General features: G+C 46.9%; 2 protein-coding genes across 3 annotated transcripts in view; one reads left to right on the forward strand and one right to left on the reverse strand.

Annotated features, from left to right (window-relative positions):
• LOC143962034 (protein mono-ADP-ribosyltransferase PARP14-like) overlaps positions 1-10,378 on the reverse strand; it is a 109,683-nt gene extending 99,305 nt beyond the window's left edge. The window contains exon 1 of the mRNA XM_077471376.1: positions 7,698-10,378. Within this exon, the coding sequence (XP_077327502.1) occupies positions 7,698-7,839 (142 nt within the window). The 5' untranslated portion in view covers positions 7,840-10,378. The remainder of the gene's footprint in view (positions 1-7,697) is intronic.
• The window catches only part of LOC143962036 (acetylcholine receptor subunit beta-like), a 35,673-nt gene continuing 24,455 nt past the window's right edge, over positions 7,561-18,778 (forward strand). Inside the window, exons 1-3 of one of the 2 annotated variants that reach the window (XM_077471379.1) lie at positions 7,561-7,821; positions 16,930-17,075; positions 17,357-17,401. In XM_077471379.1, the coding sequence (XP_077327505.1) occupies positions 17,049-17,075; positions 17,357-17,401 (72 nt within the window). In that variant the 5' untranslated portion in view covers positions 7,561-7,821; positions 16,930-17,048. Of the gene's footprint in view, positions 7,822-13,583; positions 13,715-16,929; positions 17,076-17,356; positions 17,402-18,778 lie in introns of those variants that run through there. The other variant, XM_077471378.1, reaches the window with a different exon arrangement.

An 18,778-nucleotide genomic window follows, 5' to 3' on the forward strand; every position in this document is an offset into this window, starting at 1 on the left:
TCCTCATTTCCTGTTCCTTTGCATGTTTGTCACACTTAAGTGTTTCGGAACATCAAACCAATTTAAACAATAGTCAAGGACAACACAAGTAAACACAAAATGCAATTTGTAAATGAAGGTGTTTATTATTAAAGGTGAAAAAAAATCCAAACCATCATGGCCCTGTGTGAAAAAGTGATTGCCCCCTTGTTAAAACATACTATAACTGTGGTTGTCCACACCTGAGTTCAATTTCTCTAGCCACACCCAGGCCTGATTATTGCCACACCTGTTCACAATCAAGGCATCACTTAAATAGGAGCTGCTTGACACAGTAAGGTCCACCAGAAGATCCTTAAAAGCTACACATCATGCCGAGACCCAAAGAAATTCAGGAACAATTGAGAAAGAAAGTAATTGAGATCTATCAGTCTGGAAAGGGTTATAAAGCCATTTCCAAAGCTTTGGGAATCCAGCGAACCACAGTGAGAGCCATTATCCACAAATGGCGAAGACATGGAACAGTGGTGAACCTTCCCAGGAGTGGCCGGCCGCCCAAAATTACCCCAAGAGCGCAGCGACGACTCATCCAAGAGGTCACAAAAGACCCCACAACAACGTCCAAGGAACTGCAGGCCTCACTTGCCTCAGTTAAGGTCAGCGTTCATGCCTCCACCATCAGGAAAAGACTGGGCAAAAATGGCCTGCATGGCAGAGTTCCAAGGAGAAAACCACTGCTGAGCAAAAAGAACATCAAAGCTCGTCTCAATTTCTCCACAACACATCTTGATGATCCCCAAGACTTTTGGGACAACATTCTGTGGACCGATGAGACAAAAGTGGAACTCTTTGGAAGGTGTGTGTCCAAGTATATCTGGCGTAGAAGGAACACTGCATTTCATAAAAAGAACATTATACCAACAGTAAAATATGGTGGTGGTAGTGTGATGGTCTGGGGCTGTTTTGCTGCTTCAGGACCTGGAAGACTTGCCGTGATAAAAAGAACTATGAATTCTGCTGTCTACCAAGAGATCCTGAAGGAGAATGTCCGACCATCTGTTCGTGTACTCAAGCTGAAACGAACTTGGGTTCTGCAGCAGGACAATGATCCTAAACACACCAGCAAGTCCACCACCGAATGGCTGAAGAAAAACAAAATGAAGACTTTGGAGTGGCCTAGCCAAAGTCCTGACCTGAATCCTATTGAGATGTTGTGGTATGACCTTAAAAAGGCCGTTCATGCTCGAAAACCCTCTAATGTAACTGAATTAGGACAATTCTGCAAAGATGAGTGGGCCAAAATTCCTCCAGGACGCTGTAAAAGCCTCATTGCACGTTATCGCAAACGCTTGGTTGCAGTTGTTGCTGCTAAGGGTGGCCCAACCAGTTATTAGGTTTAGGGGGCAATCACTTTTTCACACAGGGCCATGATGGTTTGGATTTTTTTTCACCTTTAATAATAAACACCTTCATTTACAAATTGCATTTTGTGTTTACTTGTGTTGTCCTTGACTATTGTTTAAATTGGTTTGATGTTCCGAAACACTTAAGTGTGACAAACATGCAAAGGAACAGGAAATGAGGAAGGGGGCAAACACTTTTTCACACCACTGTAAATGATTTTCCCAACCTTTAGTCCCTCATCTATGCGACATTTATAACCAGCTTGCAACCACAGGGGTAATCCCAAACGAATCCCTCGCTGCCTTAGTGGTCACCATCCCCAAACCAGGAAAATCCCCAGACAACCCCGCCAACTACCGCCCTATTTCTCTCCTAAACACGGACACAAAACTCTATGCCAAACTGCTTGCGCAATGACTTTCCTCTGTCATTCCCCAGATTATACATCCAGGCCAAGTTGGATTTGTGCCCGGCAGGCAAACTTCAGATGGAACTAGACGGTTTATAGACTTAATCCAATGGACAGAGCACACTGGAACGCCTTCTCTGCTCCTAGCGTTGGATGCGGAGAAGGCGTTCGACAGAGTGTATTGGCCCTATATGGAAACAGTCCTCCGCAAAATTGGAATATCTGGCACATTCCTTAGGGCCATAATGGGCCTATATTCCCACCCGTCAGCACGTATTTGGACATCAGGGGTTGTCTCCCAACCTTTCCAAATTACCAATGGCACCAGACCAGGATGTCCACTATCCCCAATAATCTTTGCCCTGGTGATGGAGCCCCTAGAACAAACCATAAGAACTGATCCACTGATCTCAGGTATAAAAATCTGAGATGTTGACCATAAAATTGACCTCTACGCTGACGACGTGATTATAGCCCTGACTAATCCCCTATCCTCTCTACCGGCTGTACATACAGTCTTAGAAAAGTTCAGCAAAATATCCATGTACAAACTGAACCACAGTAAATCCCTTATGCTCAATCTTGGCCTAGACCCACAGACGTCTAAAACAATCTCCTCCACCTTCCCCTTTGCCTGAGCCCCTAAATCCTTTCTTCCTTATTTAGGAATTCATTTGACATCCCCTAGCCGAACACTACTCAGAACCAAGTTAGAAGACCTTGTAGGCAAGCTTACCAACCTCATGAAAGATCTGAGCCGAATTCTGGCTTCTTGGGCTGGAAGGATAGCTCAGGCTAAAATGTATGTCCTATATTTTTTTCGAACCATACCCCTTCCATTGATGCAAAATCAAATAAAAAAAAACTCCAGGGAATCATTAACAACTTTATTTGGCAACAAAAACGCCCCAGAGTGAAAAAAGCGACGCTATTAACTCCAGTTAAATCTGGAGGCCTAGGTGCACCAGACATCCAAGCCTACTACCGAGCATCCATCCTGGACCAACTGAAGACCTGGTGGTCAGACAAGCGTCACACAACTTGGAAACAGATAGAAGCTACCATGCTACGCACAAACCCTAAACTCCTCTTGGCTGTCACATAGCTCAATCTCCAACCTAAGCGCTACCCACTTGATACCATTACAGCCTCCACAAAGGCTTGGACTGCAATAATACAATCTACACAAGGGATTTCCACGGAAACCTTGACCAAAATACCCATTGAAGCACTCCAACTTATCTCTCCGGGCTTACCCCTATCGGAATGGACCAAAACCGGCATTGCTAACATTGGATCGCTCTTCTCGGAAACAGTTCTAAAGTCCTTCACCCACCTAGTAGAGCAATATGGCCTTCCCAAACAAACTTTCTTCCTCTACCTACGGATCAGATCCACCCTCTCAAAAATTCGTTGCTCAACTTCGGACTGTCTCTCGCTCCCCCTGATTATACACTACAATCTTGATGTATCCAAATGCAAAGGGATCTCTCGGATATATAAACTGCTCACTAAACCTTCTCCGGACTTACTCTCCCCCGTTATACAATACTGGTCCTCGTTGACAGACCAACCATCTATGCAGATACAATGGCAAAAGGACCTCTCACTACCCTTACGCTTATCCCACTGCATTATCCACTGGGAATCAGCACAAAAGCTATTCCATAAATGGTATTTCACCCCAGAAAGACTGGCAAGGATATACTTGAATACTTCACCCAATTGCTGGAGAAATTGCGACAAAATTCAGATCCCTATTACATATATGGTGGGAATGCCTCCCTATTAGAAGATTTTGGGACAAAGTGAAGGACCTAATCTTTTCCATATCTGGGGTAACCCTCCCAATGTCCCCATTGGATCTACTCCTGGGACTGGATATTCCTACCTGGCCTACAGACTCTAGTATCCCACATACTTATTGCAGCAAGATTGGCGATCGCGAGAAAGTGGAAATCGACACACCCCCTCTATTGAAAGAAACCATCCAGATACTCAACCAGAACTTCTTATTGGAGTATTCTTTTGCCAAAGCTAACATCTCCACAAATCGTTTTTACAAAACTTGGGAGCTCTGGATCATAAACTCTAGAAGCGCGCCTTTATGTTAATTATATCCCACCGGTAAACTCCAGTACATTATCTACACGCTTTCTCATAAATGATACCTTGTATCTTATACCTATTTGCAGTCATGTTCTTCCACTTTTTGTGTTTTTTCTTTTTTTTTTTCTCTTCCCCTATCCAGCAATGTCTACCCATTGTCAACCCCGTAAGTCCTTAATGTAACTATTTAGATACTACAGGTTTAGACACCTCACTCCTTGTTACCATTTACCCTTTATATATATATATATGTACAATGACGCCTGGGTATGCCGATTTGGCGATGTTTCTATTCTGCTGTATTGAATTTTCAATAAACAGTTACGTTTAAAAATATAAAAATAAAAAATCTTGGGGTCTCTAGGAATCTTCACAGAAAGTAAAGGATACTAAAACTCTTGGGGTAATTTGGAATCTTCTCAGAAAGTCAGGGACACTAAGAATATTGGGGTTACTCCAAATCTTCTTAGAAAGCCAGGGACACAGTGAATCTTGGAGTCACTTAGAATCTGCTTGGAAAGCCAGCGGCAGTAAGAATCTCAGGGGTTACTCTGAATCGTCTCGGAAAGTCAGGGGCACTCAAAATCTTGGGGCTCCCTTTGAATCTTCTCAAAAAGTCAGGGGCACTATGAATCTTGGGGTCACTAGGAATCTTCCAAAACATTCCAACCCTTGCCCCCTGAGCCCCCCCAAGACAGGCGGAAGGAAAAAGGACAGAAAGCCAAATGGAGAGTGAGGGGAAGCTGCTGAGCTGAAGACACACACTGCCAAGTGACAAAGCTCCCGGTGTCACTAGACCAGGACTGCATTGCTGCACCTACTCCGAGGCTGCTGTTGTCGGAAAGGAGCGCTGAGTGTGCGCAGGAGACCATGCATCAGAGTGGAGGGACCCAATGGGCTTTAGGAGAGGACTTTTACACCCGGAACACCTGTGGTTTTACCCAGGATTGCTGCAATAGTGATAAAAGCTGCTATCATCTCCCTCAGTAATAAAGCAGGTGGCCAAAGGCCACCTTCTTTATCACTCTCCTCTGAAAAAGACCACCCCAGTGTGGGACCTCCTGGAGATTTAGTTTGAAAATGATCCCCTTATTTCCCTTGGGATTACAAAAACTCTGTTTATGAGTGCTCCAACGTCATCTTGGGCCCCAACGCCAGCCACCATCAGGTATATCACTGGCCAGTGGGAGGGGTTAAGGAGGGACCGAGACTTTTCACCTCTAAGGCTGCATTCACACCTCAGCGTAGCGCTTTTGAGCGTTTTTACCGGCGTTTTGTCGCGTTTGCATACAGCGTTCTCCGGCGTTTTTTTAACTTCGGCGTTTTTTTTTCAGCCAATAGGAAAAATATTCATCTCTTTTTTTCATCTGCTTCCTGGGTACTGTACTTGGTTATTGTACTTCCGGTTCAGCATTGTGCTCCCTGCTCCATATCTAGAACTAGACATGGAGCTAGAACGCTGGCAAAGCGCCGCTGCAGCGGTGCTTTGTGTGCGATTGCGGCCCTTTGCCAGCGTTCTAGCGGCCGCTAGCAGGGTGGTTTTAACCCCCGCTAGTGGCCGAAAAAGGGTTAAAATTGCACACAAAGCACCGCTGCAGCAGCCCTTTGCCAGCGTTCTAGCGGCCGCTAGCAGGGCGGTTTTAACCCCCGCTAGCGGCTGAAAAAGGGTTAATCCAGCGGTCCTTTTTCGGCCGAGGGGCGGACTGACAACTCATGGGGGCCCCCCGGGCAATAGGAGATTATGGGGCCCCCAGGCAATCAGAGATTATGGGGCCACACAGTAGACACAAACATACACAGTATACAATCACACAGTATACACAGACATGTTTCTAATGGCTGAAAAGGTACTGGAGAGGTGGGGCAGCTATAATCTCAGGATTTTTAGACCAAAAGGATGTTAGTAAGGGACATTTCAGAGACAGATGTAAAAAAAAAAAAAACACAAATTTTTACATACTGTCCCTGGTTTTATTGAGGCTGGCAACCCTGATGGGGCCCCCTAGTGGCACGGGGGCCCCCGGGCAGTGCCCGAGTGGCCCAATGGCCAGTCCGCCCCTGGGCTACCCCCCCCCCCCCCCCCCGCACACAATACACAGGAACAGAGCTGAGGCTGTCAATCCGTTGGAGGTCCCTCCCCTGTCACCTTTTTTCTCTTGATGTCAGGAAAACTTGTCAGAATTTGTTCATGCTGTTAGCAGAGGAAGGAGGCATTTCGGTTCTTTCAAACATGGAAGCTTAGCATTACATCTGGGCGTTATGGAGGGTGGTCTGCTGTTATTTGGAATCCCTTTCTACCAGCTATGATCTGCATGTATCTGTATAGAGAAGCACAGAGACCCAGTGATGATGTCAACGAATCTTAAATAAGGTATCTCCGTCGCTTAACGGAGCCCTCGGTAATGGCGGAGACGATCCAATGTTTTCCCCTGATGGACAGGAAGTCAAGCGAGGGAATGATGGCCACCACTCGACTCCATACCATTGGATGACGGAAGCGACGTCAAACTTCACTTCCGTCCAATGGGCTTAAAGAGACAATTTTTTTTTTATTGAAAAAAAAAATACTTTTTTTTTATTTATTTTTTTAATGCTTTTAAGTCTTTTTGACCCCAGATCTCACATTAAAGAGGTCCTGTCATGCTTATTCTATTATTTCTATTGTAATAGGAATAAAAGTGATACAGCATTTTTTTTTTTTTTTTAAGGGACAGTGTAGAAATAAAAAAAAAGTAAAAAAATAAATAAAAATAAAAATGTTAAGCATACTGTCCCTCCGAGCTCCGAGCGAACGCATACGCAAGTCGCGCCCGCTTATGAAAACGGTGTTCAAACCACACATGTGAGGTATCGCCGCGATCGTTAGATCGAGAGCAATAATTCTACCCCAAGACCTCCTCTGTAACTCTAAACTGGTAAACTGTAGAAAAATTTTAAATGTCGCTTATGGAAATTTATTAAGGGTCAAAGTTTTTTCGCCATTCCAACGAGCGGGGCGCAACTTTAAAACGTGACATGTTGGGTATCAATTTACTCGGCGTAACATTATCTTTCACAAAAAAAAAAATGGGCTAACTTTACTGATTTCTTATTTTTTTATTTTAAAAAAGTGTATTTTTTTGCGTTTGTAAGAACGCTGCGCAAATACCGTGAGACATAAAGTATTGCAATCACCACCATTTTATTCTCTACGGTGTCTGAAAAAAAAAAATATATATATATATATATATATATATATATATATATATATATATATAATGTTTGGGGGTTCTAAGTAATTTTCAAGCAAAAAAAAAATATTTTAACTTGTAAACAGCAAGTGTAAAAAAATAGTTCCAGTCCTTAAGTGGTTAACTGGATCACAGAAAAATCAGGTGCCCTGCCAGACAGGGTTGTGTTGTGTGGCAGAGTTGGGTAAATCTCAGGACTGGATGAACAGAAATACAAATCATTTGGCGTGTTAAACAGCTCCCCCCCCCCCCCATATATCATCGATGTATTTAGCTGTTTGTCTGTAGTTCACCTCTAAGGCAGGAGAATCTGACGTGACTGACAGTGAATACCGGTTTGGGTGGAACTCGGTGACATTTCCAGAGAAACGAAACAAACACCATAAAGAAGACATTTTTTACTCTGAGTTTATGCATAGAATACCTTTTTTTTCTCTCCGGTTGTTCCCCACTTTCTGCCCCGATGGGCACCAGAAGGGGCAAATATCAGAGCAGGGGCAAAATGATACCATGACTATCAGGTCTCCAATTAATGTCTATTACTACCCATCCTCCCACTTACTCACCATCTCCGACCCCACACTCTTCCTCAGCACGCTCCCTCTTCTTCTGGATATACATAGGATCTTTGTTCTGTGTTTTCTTCATCCTCTCTGGATTCTGATCCAACCCGAGGGTCCCATGGTACAGGTAGGAGTTGTCCACCATGGTGATGGGGTGTCAAGATGGCATGGAAGGTGTATTGTTCAATGCTATGTCAGGTGTGAGTAAATGGGTGTAGGGTGGTGGAGATGTCTAGTTGAGTGTAGGGGGAGAGGGATGTGGCGTGGAGTATCAGATCTGTATCTAGGTGTACATGGGGATGTGGTATTGGGTGTTGGGGAAGTGTAGCTGGGTGTAACGGGTCAGGGATGTGGAGTTGGGTGTTGGTGGTGTGTAAGTGGGTGTTGAAGGGACAAGGATGTGGAGTTGGTTGTTAGTGATGTGTGGGTGGGTTTTGTGGGACAAGGATGTGGAGTTGGGTGTTGGTGATGTGTAGGTGGGTTTTGTGGGACAAGGATGTGGAGTTGGGTGTTGGTGGTGTGTAGCTTGGTGTAATGGGACAGTGATGTGATATAAAAGGATAGGGTTGTGTTTTGGGGTGCTAAGGATGTGTAGCTGAGTGTAAGGGGAAGGAATGTAGTGTTGATTGTTGGGGATGTGTATCTTGGTGTAAAGGGACAGGGATGTGGTGTGGGGAACAGGGATGCGGTGTTGGGTGTTGGGGATATGTAGGTAGGTATAGAGGGTCAAAGGTGTGTTGTGTTGGTTGTTGGGGATGTGTAACTTGGTGTAATGGGATGGGGATGTGAAGTTGGGTGCTGGGAATGTGTATATTGGTGTAGGGGGACAAGGATGTGGTGTGCGGTGTTGGAGATGGGTACCTTGGTGAAGGGGGACAGGGATGTGATGTCGAGGACGGGTATTGCGGTGTAGGGGGATGGAGATGTGGTGTTGGAGATGTGTATCTTAGTGTAGGGGGATGGAGATGTTGGTTGATGGGTATGTGTATCTTGGTGTAAGGGGACAAGGCTGTCGTTCTGGGGACGTGTATTTTGGTACAGGGGGATGGAGATATGGTGTTGGGTGTTGGAGATGTGTATCTTAGTGTAGGGGGATGGAGATGTTGGTTGATGGGGATGTGTATCTCGGTGTAAGGAGACAAGGATGTGGTTCTGGGGACGTGTATTGTGGTACAGGAGGATGGAGATATGGTGTTGGGTGTTGGAGATGTGTAGTTGGGTGTAACAGTCAGGGAAAGGAATGAGATTTTGGATGTTGGGGATGTGTGGTTGAGTATAGGGGGACAGGGATGTGGTGTTGGGGACGTGTATTGTGGTACAGGAGGATGGAGATGTGGTGTTGGATGTTGGAGATGTGTAGATGGGTGTAGAGGAGTGTCAGGGCTGTGTTGTGTTGGGTGTTGGGGATGTGTAGATGGGTGTAGATGGGTGTCAGGGCTGTGTTGTGTTGGGTGTTGGGGATGTGTGGTTGAGTGTAGGGTGATAGAGATGTGGTGTTGGGGATGTGTAGATGGGTGTAGATGGGTGTCAGGGCTGTGTTGTGTTGGGTGTTGGGGATGTGTAGATGGGTGTAGATGGGTGTCAGGGCTGTGTTGTGTTGGGTGTTGGGGATGTGTAGATGGGTGTAGATGGGTGTCAGGGCTGTGTTGTGTTGGGTGTTGGGGATGTGTGGTTGAGTGTAGGGTGATAGAGATGTGGTGTTGGGGATGTGTAGATGGGTGTAGATGGGTGTCAGGGCTGTGTAGTGTTGGGTGTTGGGGATGTGTAGATGGGTGTAGATGGGTGTCAGGGCTGTGTAGTGTTGGGTGTTGGGGATGTGTAGATGGGTGTAGATGGGTGTCAGGGCTGTGTTGGGTGTTGGGGATGTGTAGATGGGTGTAGATGGGTGTCAGGGCTGTGTTGGGTGTTGGGGATGTGTAGAGGGGTGTAGATGGGTGTCAGGGCTGTGTTGGGTGTTGGGGATGTGTAGATGGGTGTAGATGGGTGTCAGGGCTGTGTTGGGTGTTGGGGATGTGTAGATGGGTGTAGATGGGTGTCAGGGCTGTGTTGTGTTGGGTGTTGGGGATGTGTGGTTGAGTGTAGGGTGATAGAGATGTGGTGTTGGGGATGTGTAGATGGGTGTAGATGGGTGTCAGGGCTGCGTAGTGTTGGGTGTTGGGGATGTGTAGATGGGTGTAGATGGGTGTCAGGGCTGTGTTGTGTTGGGTGTTGGGGATGTGTAGATGGGTGTAGATGGGTGTCAGGGCTGTGTTGTGTTGGGTGTTGGGGATGTGTGGTTGAGTGTAGGGTGATAGAGATGTGGTGTTGGGGATGTGTAGATGGGTGTAGATGGGTGTCAGGGCTGCGTAGTGTTGGGTGTTGGGGATGTGTAGATGGGTGTAGATGGGTGTCAGGGCTGTGTTGTGTTGGGTGTTGGGGATGTGTAGATGGGTGTAGATGGGTGTCAGGGCTGTGTTGTGTTGGGTGTTGGGGATGTGTGGTTGAGTGTAGGGTGATAGAGATGTGGTGTTGGGGATGTGTAGATGGGTGTAGATGGGTGTCAGGGCTGCGTAGTGTTGGGTGTTGGGGATGTGTAGATGGGTGTAGATGGGTGTCAGGGCTGTGTAGTGTTGGGTGTTGGGGATGTGTAGATGGGTGTAGATGGGTGTCAGGGCTGTGTTGGGTGTTGGGGATGTGTAGATGGGTGTAGATGGGTGTCAGGGCTGCGTAGTGTTGGGTGTTGGGGATGTGTAGATGGGTGTAGAGGGGTGTCAGGGCTGTGTTGTGTTGGGTGTTGGGGATGTGTGGTTGAGTGTAGGGGATAGAGATGTGGTGTTGAGGATGTGTAGATGGGTGTAGAGGGGTGTCAGGGCTGTGTTGGGTGTTGGGGATGTGTGGTTGAGTGTAGGGTGATAGAGATGTGGTGTTGGGGATGTGTAGATGGGTGTCAGGGCTGTGTTGTGTTGGGTGTTGGGGATGTGTATCTTGGAGTAGGGGGATAGGGATGTGGTGTTGGGGATGTGTAGATAGGTGTAGAGGGGTGTCAGAGCTGTGTTGGGTGTTGGGGATGTGTGGTTGAGTGTAGAGGGTTAGGGATGTGGTGTTGGGGATGTGTAGATAGGTGTTTAGGGGTGTCAGGGCTGTGTTGTGTTGGGTGTTGGGGATGTGTAGATGGGTGTCAGGGCTGTGTTGGGTGTTGGGGATGTGTAGATGGGTGTCAGGGCTGTGTTGGGTGTTGGGGATGTGTAGAGGGGTGTCAGGGCTGTGTTGTGTTGGGTGTTGGGGATGTGTAGATGGGTGTCAGGGCTGTGTTGGGTGTTGGGGATGTGTAGATGGGTGTCAGGGCTGTGTTGGGTGTTGGGGATGTGTAGAGGGGTGTCAGGGCTGTGTTGTGTTGGGTGTTGGGGATGTGTAGATGGGTGTCAGGGCTGTGTTGGGTGTTGGGGATGTGTAGATGGGTGTAGATGGGTGTCAGGGCTGCGTAGTGTTGGGTGTTGGGGATGTGTAGATGGGTGTAGAGGGGTGTCAGGGCTGTGTTGTGTTGGGTGTTGGGGATGTGTGGTTGAGTGTAGGGGATAGAGATGTGGTGTTGAGGATGTGTAGATGGGTGTAGAGGGGTGTCAGGGCTGTGTTGGGTGTTGGGGATGTGTGGTTGAGTGTAGGGTGATAGAGATGTGGTGTTGGGGATGTGTAGATGGGTGTCAGGGCTGTGTTGTGTTGGGTGTTGGGGATGTGTATCTTGGAGTAGGGGGATAGGGATGTGGTGTTGGGGATGTGTAGATAGGTGTAGAGGGGTGTCAGAGCTGTGTTGGGTGTTGGGGATGTGTGGTTGAGTGTAGAGGGTTAGGGATGTGGTGTTGGGGATGTGTAGATAGGTGTTTAGGGGTGTCAGGGCTGTGTTGTGTTGGGTGTTGGGGATGTGTAGATGGGTGTCAGGGCTGTGTTGGGTGTTGGGGATGTGTAGATGGGTGTCAGGGCTGTGTTGGGTGTTGGGGATGTGTAGAGGGGTGTCAGGGCTGTGTTGTGTTGGGTGTTGGGGATGTGTAGATGGGTGTCAGGGCTGTGTTGGGTGTTGGGGATGTGTAGATGGGTGTCAGGGCTGTGTTGGGTGTTGGGGATGTGTAGAGGGGTGTCAGGGCTGTGTTGTGTTGGGTGTTGGGGATGTGTAGATGGGTGTCAGGGCTGTGTTGGGTGTTGGGGATGTGTAGATGGGTGTCAGGGCTGTGTTGGGTGTTGGGGATGTGTAGAGGGGTGTCAGGGCTGTGTTTTGTTGGGTGTTGGTGATGTGTATCTTGGAGTAGGAGGACAGAGATGTGGTGTGGAGTGTAGGGGACGTGTAGTTGGTTGTAGGTGGACAGCAGTATGGTGCAGTGGACAGGAATGTGGTGTTAAGTGTTGGGAATGAATGTGAGAAGTGTCTCTCAATCAGATAGATGTGTGAAATGTAGTTATTTCATTGTATTTTACCGGCTGTCCTGGGTGGGAGACTCCGCCCCCTCCTTTTGGGGCTCGCAGACAGAATTGTCACATCTAACCAAAACATATTTGAAAATCAGCCAATCAGCAGTCAGAAGCCAATTCAAAATCATTCGGTGTCATGCTGTGAGCTCATGCCAATCATGTCACGGTGTCACAAACTACAACACAACACACCGCAAGATCATCCGACCAACAACTTAAAGGGGAAGTCCAAACAAGCACAAAATTCAGTAATAACTTTCTGTAGAAAGGTGTGATCCCCGTGTAGTCTGCATTTAAATGCTCTGTTGGCAGTAAAGCTAGCAATCTGTATAAGTATGTATCTGGCCATGAACCCGCCTAACATCAGCAATCAAAGCACCTCAGTCACCCATAGCTATATAAATGTATAATAATAATAGTAGTGTGTGACGGGGGGGGGGGGGGTATTAGAGTGTAAGCTCCTCTGGTACAGAGACTGATGTGACTGGGTCAGTGTTCTCTGTACAGCACTGCGATATATGTCAGAGCTATAAATGTATAATAATCCACTGTATATTATGTGACCGGAGGACTACAAGTCCCAGCATGGCCTGTATACATTGTACAGTGTATATCATTGGTTGGTATATAATGACAACACATGTGGTATATACAAAGCTGAGTATATATTATATATATACAGGGTGGGACACAATGAAAGCACATGCAGTATATACAGAGCTGAGCATATATTATGTATACAGAGTTGCGTATTTATTATATATACAGTGTGGGATACAATGACAACACATGCGGTATATACAGAGTTGAGTATACATTATATATACAGGGTGGGCGGTATATACAGAGTTGAGTATATATTATATATACAGGGTGGTTTACATTGACAGAACATGCAGTATACACAGAGCTGAGTATATATTATATATACAGGGTGGGATACAATGACAGCACATGCGGTATGTACAGAGCTGAGTATATATTATATATACAGGGTGGGCAGTATATACAGAGATGAGTATATATTATATATACAGGGTGGGAAACAATGACAGCACATGCAGTATATACAGATCTGAGTATATATTATATATACAGGGTGGGATACAATCACAGCACATGTGGTATATACAGAGTTGAGTATATATTATATATACAGGGTGGGATACAATGACAGCACATGCGGTATATACAGAGCTCAGTATATATTATATATACAGGGTGGTTTACAATGACACCACATGCAGTATATACAGAATTGAGTATATATTATATATACAGAGTTGAGTATATATTATATATACAGGGTGGGCGGTATATACAGAGCTGAGTATATATTATATATACAGGGTGGTTTACAATGACAGCACACATGGTGTGTACAGCCCGGACACATGAAGGGTATGACAGGTGCGGAGAGTTTTGTGAATGACACATTGGACCCCCCTGTTGTCCCGTCCGTCACACACACATCCGGCAGCTGCAGCCAATAACCGGGGACGGGGGAGATGGACAAACAGACATGGAGGAGGACAGACGTCTCCTAATAATGCTGCTACTGTGCTGGGCACTTTTACAAGGTGAGGATTGGGGGGACATGGGGGTACAGGGAGTAAGGAGGGGCAAATATGAGGGTTACAAGGGGTGTGGAGAGGGATCAGGGGCAGATATGAGGGTATAAAAGGTGGGGAGGGGGATCAGGGGCAGATATTAGGGTATAAAGGGTGAAGAGAGGGATCAGGGGCAGATTTTAGGAGATAAAGGGTGAGGAGGATCAGGGGCAGATTCAGGGGTATAGGAGGTGGGGAGAAGACTGGGGGTAGACATGAGGGTTATAGGGTGTTAGTATAAAGTATAAAGGGTGAACAGGAGGATCAGGGTGTTAGAAAGGGCACATATGAGGGTTACAGGGGGTGAGAAGGGGGATCAGGGGCAGTCATGAAGGTAAAGGAGGTGGGGAGAAGACTAGGGGTAGACATAGTGGGTGGCACAGTGGTGTAGTGGGTAGCACTCTCACCTAGCAGTAAGAAGGGTCGCTGGTTCAAATCCGACACTACCTGCCTGGAGTTTGCATGTTCTCCCTGTGCCTGCGTGTGTTTCCTCCGGGTGCTCCGGTTTCCTCCCACAATCCAAAGACATGCAGGTAGGTTAATTGTCCAAAATTGACCCTAGTATATGAATGGGGACCTTGGATTGTGGGCTCCTTGAGGGTAGGGACCAATGTGAGCGTGCAATGTACAGGGATAGGGACAGTTGTAGACACTCACTCAGGTTGTACTGGATGGACTGGTGTCTTTATTCAACCTTACAAACTATGAAACATGAGGGATGAAGGGGGTAGCTATAAAAATAATAAGGGGTGAGTAGGGGGAACTGGCAAAATATGAGAGTATAGGGGTGAGGAGGGGGATTGGGAGAAAGTATGAGGTTCTAAGGGGTGAGGAGGGTAATTGAGGGCAAACACAAAGGTATATGGGGTGGTGAGAAGACTGAGGGGGGGGGGGGGCAGATCTGAGAGTATGAGGGGTGAGGAGGGTGATTGAGGGCAGATATAAAGCTACAGAAGGTGATGAGTAGACCACGGGGCAGATATAAAGCTATGAGGGCTGAGGAGGAGAATTGGGGGCAGATATTAGGGTATAGGAGGTGGGGACTGTGAAGCAGGCATGAGGGTCACAGGGGCAGAAGCAAGCAGATAGGGATATATTGGGGTCGATGATTGCACCGCAGGGCAGATATAGGTTACAGGGAGTGAGGAGTGAGGAGATGGATTGGGGGACAGATGTTGGGGTACAGGAGGAGGGGGGGGGGTGGACTGCTGGGTAGACATGAGAGTCACAGGGGTTAGAAGGGGAACATATTTAATTAAAGGGGGTGAGGGGGGTGGTATTAGGATATAGGAGGCTGGAAGAAGACATAACATAATATAAATACCTCATATTTTACATATATTTCCATAGGCATCCAATATGGAGGCATCAAGGAACTAATAACCATAAATGCAAATATGGGTTTATACAGACAGTATATTACAGATAATTCTGCTCAGAGAGTTCATTTGTTGAGCTTTTTATTAAATTTGAATATCGGGACGTACCATGTTTTCTATATAATCTGTATCCTCAGGACCACCCTGTGGTAGATACATATTAAGTTTAATTGGGGCAGAGGACAGATATAAGGATATGGCCATTGAAGCAAAGTACTGGGGACAGAGTACTAGGTTTCAGAGACAGAAAAGGGAGGCTGGGGACAAATATAAGGGCACAGGGGCTTTAGGAGTGTGACTTGGGGCAGATTTGAGGGAACAGTAGGTGAGGAGGGAAACTTACGGAAAATTTGAGGGTACGGAGCTTTGGGAGGGGCCTTAGGGAAAATAAGTGGTGGTAGGACTTAGGTAGGGGGTCTTTGGTGGTGGGTCTTAGATAGCAGGTCGTCAGTGGAACGTCTTGAGTGGCAAGTCTTTGGTGGCTAGTCTGGGTGGCGTTGGATCTTGGGTGGAAGGTCCTAGGTGGTGGGTCTTAGGTAGAAGGTCTTGGGTGGTGGGGCTTAGTTAGGGGGTTTTTGGTGGCAGGTTTTAAGTGGAAGGTCTTGAGTGGCAGGTCTTAGATGGTGGGTCTTAGATGGCTAGTATTAGGTGGTGGCTCTTGGGTGGCAGATCCTAGGTGATGGGTCTTAGGTAGTAGGACTTGGGTAGGGGATCTTTGGTGGTGGGTCTTAGGTGGCAGGTCTTGAGTGGAAGGGCTTAAGTGGTGGGTCTTAGGTTATGGGTCTTGGGTGGCAGGTCCTAGGTGATGGGTATTAGTAGCATGTCTTGGGTAGGGGGTCTTTGATGGTGGGTCTTAGGTGGTGGGTCTTAGGTGGTGGGTCTCGAGTGGAAGGTCTTAGGTAGTGGATCTTAGGTGGCTAGTCTTAGGTGGTGTGTCTTGGGTGGCAGGTCCTAGGGACTTGGGTAGGGAGTCTTTGGTGGTGGGTCGTATGTGGCAGGTCTTGGGTGGAAAGTCTTAGGTGGTGGGTCTTAGGTGGCTAGTTATAGGTGGTGGGTCTTGGGTGACAGGTCCTAGGTAATGGGTCTTAGGTGGTGAGTCTTGAGTGGCAGGACCTAGGTGATTAGTCTTAGATGGCGGGTCTTGGGTGGTGGACCTTTCAATTTTCATTAAATATTTTATTTTATACCCAGTTATGTCATTACTGGGTTTATGTGCTTCTTTATACACTGCAGACAAGTCATGGCTGGTAGGAAGGGCTTGCATGGTGCTGTACATAACTTCCTGAAAACATCACAGAACCCAGCCTCAGTACTCCTCTCAAGAGCACTCAGGCCTGATAAAAGCAGTGGAGTGGCTCTTGAGAGGCCTTATCAAATATCAAAATGCCTTGATGAGTGGGTGGCAATCTGGAGGACCGGGTGTTTCTAGGTAGGCTGTATTTGCATAAGAGACTCCCACATGTGAAGCCATTTCAGTCCAGGAGAGGAGCCGGTGCAACTGTGCAAAACTGAAGTGGAGGCCGGAGGTCAGGTTTATTAACAGCAATGATAAACCACAGCTTCAGGAGTAGATAATGCTGAGAATATCTTGTGTCGGGAGATAATCTCTACACTTATACAAGTATCAATTTCCCTGATATTCCTCCATACCAAACAAATCATCTCCTGAGATTTCGAAGCTGAAGATACCAGTTTGGTGGGGAGGCATTGTGTGCGATGGCTATAGGGAAGACATTGCTCCTGGGACTGAATAGAGGGAATACATCTGATCTATAGAATATAAAATGGTGGTAATCTGTTTTTCAGGGGCGCTGGCACAACCCGACAACAAAGAGGTAATACTCCGTGATAAGATCTTCGAGAATTACAATGTTCACGTCCGGCCCACGAGGACCCCCCAGGAAAAGGTTACAGTACAGCTGGGGATGAGTCTGTCCCAGCTCCTTAGTCTGGTAAGCCTGTCCATATTCCACATTTGGTTCTAGATGGACAATGTAGTTCCCTGTCTATCCTCTCCAGTCTCCTCCTATGCCATGATGAAAGGGTTGAGTTCTCTATGGCTGAGATGTATCTCTGTGATGTTGGTTCCCCAATTCAGACCGCACTCCACCCTTATCCAACATTCAGAATCTGTGTCTGCACCTGCATTTCATTATTTGTTTGGTCATCGTTGGATCTCAAAGTCCAATTTGTACTCTTATCCTTTTTTTCCACTTTGTTTTTTTTTTTTTAGAATGAGAAAGATGAAGAGATGACCACCAGGGTCTACTTGAACATGGTATGTTCTATGGGGATAGAAGCCAGTTTTGTTACATATAAAATATACATATTTCGTTGTTTATGATAGAAGATCCAGTACTGCCTATCTGACTCATCTCCTAATGGGTTTCGGCCTATAACACATGACATGGGTGGGACTTAATACAAAAAAAGAAAATTGGGTACCAAAAATATAAACTCCACCCCATTGTATCCAGCCTCACATTTAACTCTGTGCCTAACCATGTGCAATGTGTGCTGATTTTTACTACAGATCTTTTTGTTTTGTTTCCCTGCTTTGCAAGGATAAGAAACAGAGAGCTCATACCCTCTGTACAGAGTCCTGTGTTGTTTGTCAACACAGGGCTCTGGGCTGTGATTGGACACAGCCGTTCAGCAAGTCCCGACCATGAATCATTGGCTGGGACCTGCTGAAGGTTCCCGCTGTGTACAATCACAGCAGGTATCAGTGAGGGGGGGGTGCCCTAAACCCAGAAACTGGCAGCACCGTACCAGTACGTCACTTTCCCTGTACGGGCTGCCCATCCGCAGTACATTGCGGGCGGGCGGATCGCAAGTGGTTGAAGAACAGAGCTAAAAACTCCTTTTTCTGGACACTCGATAATCTCAATGCCGTTGAGGCCTACAAACCAACAACTTGTGTTTCCACTATGTGTACACTTATGTATCCTACAACATTTGACAAGGAATCCACTATAAATGGGGAGGCCTTGGAGAATCTTGACATGTTCCATGAACTGACTTCACGTCTTCAGAAGAAGAGAAGGCAGAGATACTACCATCATCATAGTAGTCCTACTGAATTCCATAAAACACGTCAATATACCTATCCAGCTTCCCAGCTTTGCCCACTGGATAGCCAAGGGAGGGGGAGGAGAAATGGGATAGGAAGGGGAGAGAGGAGACTCCCACCAGGTTGTAAGGGAGGACACCTTCTCATAGTGTCCAAGCCCAAGCCTATGCCTGGTTATGTTAACCCAGGTATGTACTGGCCATTGGGACTACCGTGAGTTTCCTGGTGGGCCGATGGCTCAGTGGGCTGGTCAGCTGTAGTCCTGGATCCCCTCCTCTCTGACAGAGAGTAATTGCGATTTCACTCCTGTCAGGAGGAGCAGCTGTCATCACTTGCTGATGAGAGGATTAGGCTTTCTGCTCCCCCCAGCCTGCAGGGGGAGCTAGACAGCCGACAGACCTTCTTTCCTTCTTCTCTCCCCTTATCACTTTTCACATGACTGGAGAGAGGAACAAGATGCTGCCTTCAGAACTGTGAGTACATGTGGGAGGGGGAGGAGAGGGAAGACACTCTGATGTAAGGGGGCTACTGGTGATGGGGACACTCTGATGTAAGGGGACTGCTGGTGATGGGTACACTCTG

This window comes from Lithobates pipiens, unplaced genomic scaffold, assembly GCF_037356315.1.
Source record: "Lithobates pipiens isolate NorthernLeopardFrog02 unplaced genomic scaffold, aLitPip1_a1.2 Scaffold_8, whole genome shotgun sequence".
NCBI classification, from domain to species: Eukaryota; Metazoa; Chordata; class Amphibia; order Anura; family Ranidae; genus Lithobates; species Lithobates pipiens.